The sequence below is a fragment of the Centrocercus urophasianus genome, unplaced genomic scaffold (assembly GCF_019232065.1).
Source record: "Centrocercus urophasianus isolate 14NV4802_14NV808 unplaced genomic scaffold, USGS_Curo_1.0 seq_13, whole genome shotgun sequence".
NCBI lineage: Eukaryota > Metazoa > Chordata > Aves > Galliformes > Phasianidae > Centrocercus > Centrocercus urophasianus.
The window spans coordinates 2,028,746-2,040,753 of record NW_024884475.1 but is presented as its reverse complement, the minus strand read 5'-3'; the positions used below and the strand labels follow the sequence as shown (position 1 = coordinate 2,040,753).

General features: G+C 48.5%; 1 protein-coding gene across 1 annotated transcript in view; it reads left to right on the top strand.

Annotated features, from left to right (window-relative positions):
* Positions 1–12,008, top strand: part of PTPRA (protein tyrosine phosphatase receptor type A) — a 95,825-nt gene that overhangs the window by 42,688 nt on the left and 41,129 nt on the right. Inside the window, exon 3 of the mRNA XM_042812058.1 lies at positions 133–203. Within this exon, the coding sequence (XP_042667992.1) occupies positions 171–203 (33 nt within the window). The 5' untranslated portion in view covers positions 133–170. The remainder of the gene's footprint in view (positions 1–132; positions 204–12,008) is intronic.

Sequence of the window (12,008 nt, the reverse complement as noted above, 5' to 3'; positions counted from 1 at the left end):
ATGTTGCTCTGCATATAGATAAAACAAAGTGAAACTGCCTTGCTGGCAGCAGTAGTAATTCTGTTGTGCAAAGATCTTGCTGAATTGTAACTGTTTGGTATTAAAAGCTTGGCGTTTCTGGTTTGTTTGCAGGGGCACCGCTGGAAGAACCTTTATGGGCTCCTAATGACATGCAGGTGGACGATTTGCTCACGATAATTAAGGTAAGAAGGAGTGTTATTAATTTTGGCATCGTGGAATGCGTTGTCTCCCTGAAATAAAATGGAGCTCACTGGTGGCAGACCAGTCATCGTTCTATTTTAGGGCTAAGCACACAACGACGGCAGTTTGGAGTGGCACTAAGGCAGTAGTTTGTTGTTTTAGAGCAAAGTGTCCCTTTAAACACAGGGGGAAGGGAAATCTTATTTAAGAATTACCTGGGAACACAGCTAAGTGGAAAAAATCCGACTTCCTCCCCCAAAGGATAATAAGGTCTCTGTTGGCGTAGCGTTGGAAGGGGCATGACTCCTGTTTGGGAGCACTCAGCACAGGGATTTTTTTGTTCTGCTAAAGCCCAGTGGTTGGGTTGGAATTCAGGTTCTAACTTCCCATTTAAAAAAAAAAAAAAACAACAAACCACCAAACAACCGAACACAGAAACCCTAAAAATACGTTTTATGAGTTTTTATTTTCACCATCTTGAGCTTCTGCGGAAAGCTGGTCAGCCTCCAGATGCGGTGAGGGAGCACTCTGTTCTTGATGAATGAAATAGAGGAAAATCCCTGATCTTAAATGTGATTAACTATTGGGCAAAAGTGGAAAGCACTGTAGATACACTCCAGGACCATCTACACACTCCTGAGCTCTTAAAACATTTCAATTTACGAGCTTGAAAAACTTCCAGGCTCCAAGTTCCCACCAGCATGGCCAACCCCTGCCATGTGCCCATACCCAACGTGTAGCCAGGTTGGGAGAGAGCCTTGATGAGAGCAACGTCATGGGTTGGATGATGTGTTTATGAGGGCTTGTTTTAAGAAAGTGTTTGGGGTGAATATGGAGCGTGTTACATCTGTAGTCCTTTCACAGCAGTGTTACCTTATATCATAATTGGGGCTTAAGCTTCTTTTTAGTGCTGTGGAATTGGTGGTTTGCTTGTTTGGTGTTGCTGGGTAGTTTACTGGCAGAGGAGTTGGAGGCAGAGGGGGAAATTCAAGCTGTAACAAGAACAAATTCTTTTAATACAGGTTTATGGATCTCAGATGTATCTGTACTTTTTGTTTGGCTTGTGATAAGATGCACTCCTGTGGAATTTGCTTGGAGCAGGGATTTGCATGAATTATTATTTCTTACAAAAAGAACATCTGTGCAAAGCATTCTCCTTGTGTTCTGCGGTACCGGAGCGCCGTGAGAGGGGTTTGGTGCCTGGATGCAATGGTCAGCAAAAGCCAAGTGCTTGGGGGAAAGCAAGATGTGATGGTTGAAACAAAGCTGCTGAAATCAAGGGGAAAACTGCTTCCATACTGGGCGGACTGGGCTGTGTGACAGCATCCTGATGTGTGTGTTTATTTTATGCTCTGACCTCTTTCCTTCTCATCCCAGCACGATTTTTAGAAAGCCACATCCCCCAGTTAGGGGGAACCCGGGACAATTATGTTTGACCTCTCGTGGAGTTCAGCTCCATTGCTGGAAGGAACAACTCCATCAATGGCAGGAACTGCTGATTGAAACAGTATGGCCCAAAACACATAGAAGATGGGAGAAAACAGTCATTATGGATGGGCTCTTGATTTGGCACTCAGAGCATTTCATCTGAAGGGTTTCTGGTTCTCTTGGAGAGATCTTTCTACATATTCCTAATTAAGCATATTAGGTATAGTGTCAGCAGTCTGTCTTCCAAAAGCAAAAAGCTGACTTTTGGAAGAAACCTTCGAGCTGCAGGCTCAAATTATCCAATATTTAAAATTGCGATGTCTCACGGGAATAGGAAGAGCTATGAAAGAATCACTTGAAGCTGGAGTGACTTAAAACCAGGTTTTCAGAGGTTGACTTATTTTACTCAGAATTCTGAAAACAGGAGGGGAGTCAACTCTGTGAAAAGGTAGATAACAGCAGGACGAGGGGAAATGGCTTTAAGTTGAAGGAGGGAAGATTGAGGTTGGATGTGAGGGGGAAGTTCTTGACAGAGAGAGTGGTGAGGTGCTGGAACAGCTGCCCAGAGAGGCTGTGGATGCCCCGTCCATCCCTGGAGGTGTTGAAGGCCAGGTTGGATGGGGCCCTGGGCAGCCTGGGCTGCTATGAAATGGAGAGATTTATACTATGGTAAGATGGCTGTTGATAGGGGAAAGTGATGAAGAGAATTTCTTTCTCTACTGAAGAGTTGAAGCTCATGGTGCGTGGCTGAGAGCTGAACCTGGTGGGTGGTGCCTCAGTGCTCCCATCACTCACTTTGAGAAGAGCACAGATGAATGTAGAAGGCAACACATGTGGAACTGGGGATGTGGTTTAGGGTCGCACTCAGTGTGCCAGGTTGATGGTTGTGCTTGGTGACCTTTGAAGCTCTTTTGCAATCGACACCATTCTGTGATTGATGATAGTGCAAGTGGTGTGCTTGTCTTGGCATGAGCTTTTCAACTCATTAGAAGCTATGGGTGAGCAGTGTGCTGCTCCAGAGTCCCAACATAAGCTGCTCACCACCTTCAAGACATCCATGCCCTTCCCTGCGCCTCTCCCAGCCGTGTCTGCCAGCATCTTTTGGGAGGTGGGAGCCGAGACGCCGTGCCCTGTGGATTTGCACAATAGCTTTAATGCGTGTGGTTTTCTTCTCGCCGTCACCAGCAGCGCTGATCGCTGAGCTGATGTTTCCTGCGTTACCCACAATAACTGAAAGATCTTTCCTGAGAGATAATAGTCAGTAATTGTGGTTGGCTCGCCCCTCTGGTATGCGTTCCCTTATTAACTTGAAATTTAATTTGTTGTCAGAGCGCGAGCAGGGGAGGCTGTGAAGAGGCACCGTTTGCTGCAGCCGTTGGTGGGGAGCGAGGAGATTTCCAGGAGCTAAGGGAAGTTTGGGGGCGTCTGCACAGCCCTCCTTTGTGTGCTGTGACAGTTTGATGGCCTTATGCTGTGTGCCAAATCTGGTGCGGGAGGTGAGGTCCCAGCAGCACAGAGCAGAGCAGGACTCACCCTTCCCTCGCCTGGTGGCAGTGCTGGGCCTGGTACACCCCAGGGTACGGTTGGCTCCTTTGGCTCCGGGGCACAGTGCTGACTCAGATTCAACTTGCCTCAACCAGAACCCCCAAATCCATTTCCTCACTCCTCAGGAAGGAGCACCGTGCCATTGTTTTCATTACCTGGCAGCTGCGAGCAAACTGCAAGAGAAGCAAAGGGGAGGTGGCAGGTCAGGATCCAACCTCATCCTTCACCATGTGTCACGTAGCCAGGAGGACCTTCCTTTGTTTTCAAAGCTCTTCACCCTGGTGGCATTTGCAGTTGATGGTGACCAAGCTGAGAAGAACAGAAATCACAGAGCACCAGTGCTTGTGCTCTTAAGTCCAAAGTAGTTGTGCTCTTTTGCCCAAACAAGCTGTAGGTGCCCCATCCCTGGAGGTGCTCAAGGCCAGGATGGATGGAGCCCTGGGCAGCCTGATCTGCTGGGGGCACCCAGCCCATGGCAGGGGTTGGGGCAGGGTGGGCTTCTAGATCTCTCCCACCCCAACCATTCTATGATTTTAAGTCAAGCAGGCTTCTCCACGACCCTTCAGACTTCCACGCTGAATTTGACATTGCTGATGCATGCTTTGTGGCCTGTTACAAACCAACAGCAGCCAACCATCAGCACTGAACACACGCTGCCAGCACTGGGCTGCGGACTTGAATGAGACAGCTGTTTACAGAAGCTGTGCTGGGCTGCATGCTGGGACCTGCTGGCCATACCTGGAGCTGCTGCCTATAAACAAACGTCCCTCCTCCCTCTCTCACTGCTGTCAGCAACCTCCCTGAATAGCAGTTCTTTTCTCCTGGTGGTTTGTTCTGCAAACAGGTTTCCTCCTGCAGGTGTTTAAGAAGACCCAATCTCAGTGCTGCCTGCACTCTGGTTGTTAATTTCACGCAACGATCGGTGCACAGAATGCAACAGCTCTTGTGTAATTTTGAGAACGGGTGACTTCTTTATTATTTTCTTTTTGCAATATGATCTTGAAAACATGTGAGCTGCGTGGGACGGGAAGCAGCGCCGGGTCGGTGGTTGCTCGCCCTTTTGCAGCAGCCACAGCCCAAACTTTCGGGAGGGTTGCAGCTGCCATCTGCATCCTGTATTCAGCTTCTCAATGGTGTTTCTTGCTGAGTTTTGAGGGTTTCCTCAACATTATGTCTGCACTGAGGTCAAGCAACAGTAATTACAGTCAAACATGGTTGCAGTTGAATCTGGAATATTCTTTTTCACGTCAATGGCTTCAGACACATTTCCATTTTGATTGCATTGGTTGCATGAAAGGAGTGAGTTGATCTCCTTGAAAAGAATATCTCCTTCACATCAAGCAAAGAACGCACTGAGTGATTTAAGTGATCTTTTTCTGAGCAGGTAATGCTGATTTAGCATCAGCAAATCAGTCTGCGCTCCTCCAGTTGCGTGATATTGTGTAACAGAGGTGAGCATGAGCACACATTCCTTGCCACCAGAGCTTATCTAATCGTGGTAAAAACAATGAGAGGAGATGACAAGTTGAGGAAGTGAGAACACAGAAGGGAAGGCATTCAGTCTCCTTAGTCATTGCTGGAAGCTGGACGTGCCTCCGAAGGTTGGAGCGGTGCAGTGCTTCCTTTCTTTTAAATCACCCATTCCTGCTCGTTCAGGGCATCCTCAGTGCAGATGTTGGCTTTCCATCCCCCATTCTCACCATTCAGCAGAGAATGTCCCCGCTGTCAGATGACAGAAGGCAAACAAAGCAGCAGAGCAGATGAAAGGTCTTCAGCAGGAAACCCCAAGTGGCAATGGCTGACCTGTGGCAAAGGAGGTTTCCATCAGTGCCTTCACAGAGCTTTTTGGGTAACAGGGTGGCAGAAGTTCCTGCTACGTAATGCAAGGAAAGGAAATGTCATCAGCCTTGCTTTGGGGTTTTGGTAAAGAGTGCAGTTATTTCATAGACTGTTTGGGGCAATTTTTTCTGACCAATTTTTTCACAGTACCAATAGGGAGGATGCCGAAGGTAGAGGGAATAGCTATGAACATCTCATAGAATCATAGAATGGCCAGGGTTGGAAGGGACCTCAAGGATCAGGAATCTCCAGCCTCCCCTGCCACATGCAGGGCCACCAACCTGCACATTTCATAGCAGCCCAGGCTGCCCAGGGCCCCATCCAACCTGGCCTTGAACACCTCCAGGGATGGACGGGGCATCACAGCCTCTCTGGGCAGCTGTTCCAGCACCTCACCACTCTCTGTGTCAAGAACTTCCCCCTCACATCCAACCTCAATCTTCCCTCCTTCAACTTAAAGCCATTTCCCCTCGTCCTGCTGTTATCAACCCTTTCACAGAGTTGAAGTCCCATCTTACACAAACCAAAGACCAAGAAATCACAGAGTTGCACCCTACAGCAGAACCTCATATGCTGCAGGAAGGTGTTGAGCAGCACTTCTTGCATCTCCAGTCCATGGTTAGGCAGATTTGTCATGCTGCACATGCATGCATGATCTCCTTGCGGTGAGGAAGCACTGCCTGGTTGGGGACCTGCTCCCTTTACACACCCAGTCATTTTGAAGGCAAATAAATAAACATGTATGTGTTATGTGGATGTACACTGGAGGATAAGGCAGGCTGGAATAGTTACTCTCTGGAATAGCAGTGTGTTTGCAAGCTGCCAGGTTCCACTCGTGGTGATGTACGGTAGATGTGGTTTATGGGAAGCAATGCCTGCTAGCAGGTAAGCTGCAGCAGCTGGGGAGAGGCAGAGAAGCTTTTGATGCGTAAATCCTCCGGTTCTGAGACAAAAAGCTTCATCAGTCTTACCCAGAGAACCAACTGCTCTGAGCTTGATCTGAACGTGAGAACCCTTAGACCAAGAGAAGCCAGCTGCTACCTGCGGAGGCGCGGGGAGAGGTAAATTATTCCTGGTGCAAGAAGGAAGGATAATGTGGGGGAGGAAAGTGATAAAGGGAAGCTTGGTCTTGCTTGACTGCTGCTTGTTGACAGTGAATTTAATTCCCAGGCTTGCATTTTGAGTGCACTGCGTAGATACCTGTCAAGCTCGATGTATTTGCAAGGCGTACGCCCTGTCTCTGTTATTTATCCAGGTGCTTCTGTGCAGGCTCTGGTTTCATGAGGGCAGCGGTGTGCATGCTACACCTGGGGAAATTAATATTGCAATCTGTGGGGTTTTGCTGCTGCAGAGAGCGTTTGTGGCAGCATTGGCTGAATGTCTGCAAACCTCACAGCTTGGAAGTGAGGCGCTGCCATTTGATGAGCAAACCAGCAAGGTCAAGGAGCTCTTTGAAGAGCTGGAGAGAGGGAAAAATCTCTGGGAAGTGAAATGAGTGATGATGGATGGAATTTATACTAAAGCTGCGTTTAGGAAGCAAGGAGTATCCAAATGCATTTGGAAATGGGCTTTGTGTTTGGGATGGCAGCTGAATTTCCATCTGGGCTTCTGAAATGTAGGTGGGAGTGAGCAGGAAGGTCTCTGCAGCTACAGACCATTCCTACTTGGCTGCTACTTGGAAAGGGAGATGAGATGAGATAGCAGGAAGGATGGCTTGAGAAGCTGAAGCTGAGGAATACAGCTGGGGCGGTGAGGAGAGATGCTTAGGACCCCTGTATGGTGGAGCCTTACATTTGCTGGACAAGAGGAAATGGTTTGAAGTTGAAGGAGGGAAGATTCAGGTTGGATGTCAGGGGGAATTCTTTACTGTGAGAGTGGTGAGGTGCTGGAACAGCTGCCCAGAGAGGTTGTGGATGCCCCATCCCTACAGCTAGAGTTGAAGGCCAGGTTGGATGGGGCCCTGGGCAGCCTGGGCTGGTATGAAATTTGGGTGTTGTGTTGAGGGACATGGTTTAGTGGGAGCTATTGGTAATGGGTGAACAGTTGGACTGGATGATCTTTTAGGTCTTTTCCGACCTTGGTGATTCTATGATTCTATGATTCTAAATGTGGAGGTTGGTGGCCCTCCTTTTGGTTGGGGGGTTGGAGCTTGATGATCATTGAGGTCCCTTCCCACCCAAGCCATTTGGTTATTCTGTGATTTGCAGAGGAGTTGGACTGGATGGCCATTCAAGGTCCCTTCCAACCCAAGCCATTCTGTGATTCCGTGATGCAGCCTGTGCAGGGAGGGGTGCATTGCTGAAATGCTTTCTTTCCAGTCGGCATCAAGGCAGCGATGCACAGCTGAAGCCCTCAGCGAGGACAGGGGTTGTCCTCCCTTGTCTGGACCAGGTGTCCCCTTGAAAACACAGCTGAACCGTGCCCAAAATTACAGTTGAAAAAGCATTCTGAAACTACAGTTACAACAGATCGCTGCCTTCAGCTGTGTGGGTGCTACTTCGAGCAGCTCACCGTGTGTCACAGCTTGGGAAACTGCTCATCTTGAAGAAAGGCAGCCCATGGGCTGGCAGCACCCGTAAGAAGAGCTCAGCACCACCAGGATGGAGCTGTGCCTCCTGTTCGGCTGGATGAGAGCTCGTATACACGGTGTGCATTATGAAGATTTGTTTCCCCGGGTGACCCGAGCACAGGAAATTAATTTTCAGAATTGTTGGGGTTAGAAAAGACCTCCAAGATCTTCAGGTGCAACCCCAACCCACCCCACTGCTGCTCCCTGTGCTCATCCATCACCCACCATCAGGTGTGACATCGAGGCCACAGCCAAGTGTCCTCAGGCACTGAGCAAGCCAAGACTCCTGGCATGCCTCTGCTTTTCAGCCTGGTGCCCATGGATGATCAGCTTTGCCTCCTCTTCTTGGTAGTTCCTTCCCCAATTACACTTTGCTTTGCTTTGGGGACGGATGCGTTCATTTTTAAAAGGCTTTCCTTTTCCTGAGCACGAGCCAGAGGCTCCATCCAAACCCATTTAATAGCTATTTCTTTACTTTTATGTGTTTTGACTACAGCCTGAAATGTATCATTTGGGAAGATGTTTTAGGGAGATGCCCACTTTCTCTTCTCCATTAACTGCTTTAAAACATCTTTTCCCTGGTTCAATTTTATTTGCCCTTTAATAAAAAAGATAATATCTGCTAGACACTACTTTGTTCATCCCTCAGGCAGGTGTTTAAGGGTTTTCATTGTTTTTAAAGTGGCTGTTGCTGTGCTTTTTGAATGGCTGTCAGCTGGCTGAAGATGATGATTAATCTTATCAAGTGCTTAATTGGAAATGCTGTTAAAGCTGTGTAGTGCAGATCATCACTGAGAAGCCCAGGCTCACCTTTGGTCCTTATTCTGTGGTTTGAGCATCACTGCTTCAGAGCATGGAGAAAGGAAGTGTGCATTGTGAGTACTAAAGGGAGGGGAAGCTCTTTGGTTCATGGTGTGCTTTACAATATCATTATTTTGTTCGTGCACCTATTTTTATGAACAGACTGGGGGGGAATGCAGTTCCTCAGGTGTAGGCATTTGCTGAACTCGAAGCTCATCCCAAGTGAAAGACAGCTTCAGTGCAAGCTAAACAGAAAGCAAAAGTAAGTGTGAAGCCTTTCCATCGGACAGCAAACAAGCTGACTTGTGGAAAATGCAGCAAGGCGTTGGCTTGGAGCAGGAGCAGCAGGGAGGGCTCCCTCTGGCTTTAATACATGTCTGCAGAACTGGGTATCAGACACGAATTCCCCTTTGCCACGCTTTCACATTAAATTACCTGTTAATCTGGCAAGTGCTCTACCTGGGTACATGTGCATGTGTTCAACGGTTGGACTGGATGATGTTGGTGGCCTGTTCCAACCCTAATAATTCTATCATTCTATGTATATCCTGGGGGAGGGTGATAAAATACCCAGTATTTTTTGTTTGATGAAGAACTAAGGAGGTTGAGATGCTCTGGGGGCTCGCATTGGTAAGGGTAGAGCACTAAAGCTGCTGGACACGTGAGAATGCCTTACTAGAGTCAGGATGAAAGGTGATGGCCTCAAGTTGTGCCGGGGGGGTCAGGTTGGATATTAGGAGACATTTCTTCTCCAAAAGAGCAGTCGGGCACTGGCACAGCTGCCCAAGGAGTGGTGGAGTCACCATCTGTGGAGATGCCCCAGAGCCATGGAGATGTGGCACTGAGGGACGTGGTCAGTGGGCATGGTGGGATGGGTTGGGGTTGGACTTGGGGATCTTAGAGGTCTTTTTCAGCCTTAATGATGTTATGTTTCTATGTACGGGGGGGTGGTTGGATGCAGCTAGAAAAGTACTGAACACACAGCCAGTCCCCCAGCCATCAAGGTTGTGTTGTTCAAAAGTGCAGATGTTGGAAATGTGAACACTAGGATATATTACAGCCCTGTGCAGTGTGGAGCCAGGGGTGGGCTCAATGGTCCTTGTGGGCCCCTTCCATTCTGTCATTCTTTGATTCTGTGGAAAGTGAAGCAACTTCTCTTCCAGAAATTAATGTAGTAAAAGAGGGGATGTGTGCCAGGGTAGGACAAGCACCTGTACTGCTGCTTTTCGATCATCTCTCATCACCTCCCTCGAGTGGAACAAGATGAGTCGAGTAAGGTGGACAAAATGGGGGATGGAGACTGGCTGGGGACCCATTCTGAAAGCCACCATCTCCAGCAGCTCATGTTGCACTGGAATGTGTTGCACACAGATGTGGTGGATGCTCCATCCCTGCAGACACCCAAAGTCGGGCTGGATGGGGCTGTGAGCACTGATGGAGCTGTGGGTGTCCCTGCTCATTGCAGGCAGTGGGACCAGATGAACTTTAAGGCCCTTCCAGCTTTGAGCCCTTCCAGCTCAAAGCATTCTGTGATTCAGTGATCCTGCTGGCTCTACTCCTGTCACATCAGCACCCTGTTCTTCACTCGTATTTAGAGAGGGATTTACAAAGGCTCTGAAGTGATTTAAGTGCTCAGAAACATTTGAATATCCCAATCAGCGTTTATTTGCAATTAAAGTCTTATAAAAACATCGTGAAACCTGAACCATCACCTCCATCCTGCTTTCCTTTTAGGAGAATACCGGGCTTTGATCATCTCCTGTCCCTGTAGGTTAGAGCCATCTCCTCTCTGGTGTGCACAGGTTGAAGCAGCAGCAAGGCACGTCTCAGCCCTTCCCAGGGCCAGCCCCTGCTGTGAGATGGTACCAGCTTCAGCACTTCAAAGCAAGGTGTCAGCAATGTATAAAGAGCAATTACAGATTAATCTGCTCGTGGGGGTGGGTGCCTGCCCCCCTCCTGACTGCACTGCAAATTAGTGGTTAAGTTGAGCCCCGCAGTGCAGCTATTTATATCTGCAAGGGCTGAGTTATAGCTGTGTAGATTATATCATCCGTTTGTTTAATCCCTTTTCCTTTTTCTGTCGTGCTTTTGACCTCAGTGATTTTCCAGGCAGCGAGTTGCATTCAGTGGTTTGCTTGTGATGGAACAGCCTATTGGTTTTTATCGGCAGGAAAGGGGAGGGGAATTGGACGGCTTTGTCTGTACTGTTTTATTTTCTCTATTGCTCTCCCTTACTCAGTCCCTTTTTCTGAACACCTTTGCAAGGAAGGGGTATTCCCTTAAATCCCTTCAGATGCAGCAGGGGGTTTGAACTGGATGGTCTTTAAGGGCCACTGTCCCATCCATTCTGTGATCCTGTGACTCGCCTGCAATGCTCAAAGCCTGTTTAGGGCTTTTATTTTCCCTCCTAGGCTTTGAAACAACAGAGCTGTGGGACAGCCTCTCCCCATGCTGCTCCTGAAGGGCACCATCAGTTCCAAAAAACCTTGAGAATGGTGCTGCCCACCCATAGGTTCATGTCTCCTCCATTCCCACCACCAAGGAGCGAGCGGTGCGAGGGAGGGTTCCGTTGCTCTTGGATTTATTGGCTGTGATTTTGCAAATAAATGCTTTATAATCACTTCCTCGCCGTGCCTTGCAGCCAAGAAAGCGAGCCGTGCAGCGAAGGAAGGGCAGGCTGCCTGGTTGTGCTCCACGTTTCCCCTCCAATTTGCATTTCCTATTTCCAAGACCGCTTTATTTCGGTCCATTAAGAAGCAGCAGAGCACTCAAAACGTGCATTTATTCTCACAGCTCTTTCTGATGCGTATTTTAAACAAAATTCCAAGCTTGGCACTTCTCCATGAGTTCCTGGCTCTTCTTTTCCTTGGGACAGTCTTGCACTTCCCAGAAGCCAGCAGCAAAATAAAGGGCACAGGAGGTGTGGACACTCTGAGGTCAGTGGAATGTTTTTCAACGTTAGACCATGCCGTGCAAGGGTGGGAAATGACTCTGCAAAACTGAGAGCCCTTCTGCAGCACGAGCTTCCCACCCATCCCTCTGCATGGCAGCTCCCACCTGAACCCTCCCACCAAAATGCTCCCTTTGGCTTTCATAGAGCCGTGCAATCATTTGGAGTTGCAGGGTTTGGTCCAGTCTCAACCTCCCCCATTCTGGTTTGAGAGCATTCCCCTTGTCCCATCACAGCAGACCCTGCTGAGGAGTCTGTCCTTTCCTACAGCCCTTCTTTAGACACACTTGCATGGCAAGGCATTGGTGTAGATGAGCCCAGGATGGCAATTCAACCTTCATCTTTCCCCATTGCTTCTCTTCTTGGTCCTTCACTTTCGAAGCTGCTGGCTGCCATTTGGCCATAAGTCAGCCTTTCTCTTCGTTGATGCATAGTTGGTTTATTCACAGAATCACAGAATGGCCAGGGTTGAAAGGGACCTCAAGGATCATGAATCTCCAACCGCCCTGCCACATTTAGGTGAAGAGGCTGTTGCCTGCCAATCTAAAATGGAATTAGGGATATTCATAAGACAAGGCTTTGGAGCCTGCATTTCCATGTGCTAGACAGGTCCAAAGGGATGATCCCTCTCTCTCTCCCCTAATCCTGCTCCTTCCCCTTTTTTCTCTGCCTTCG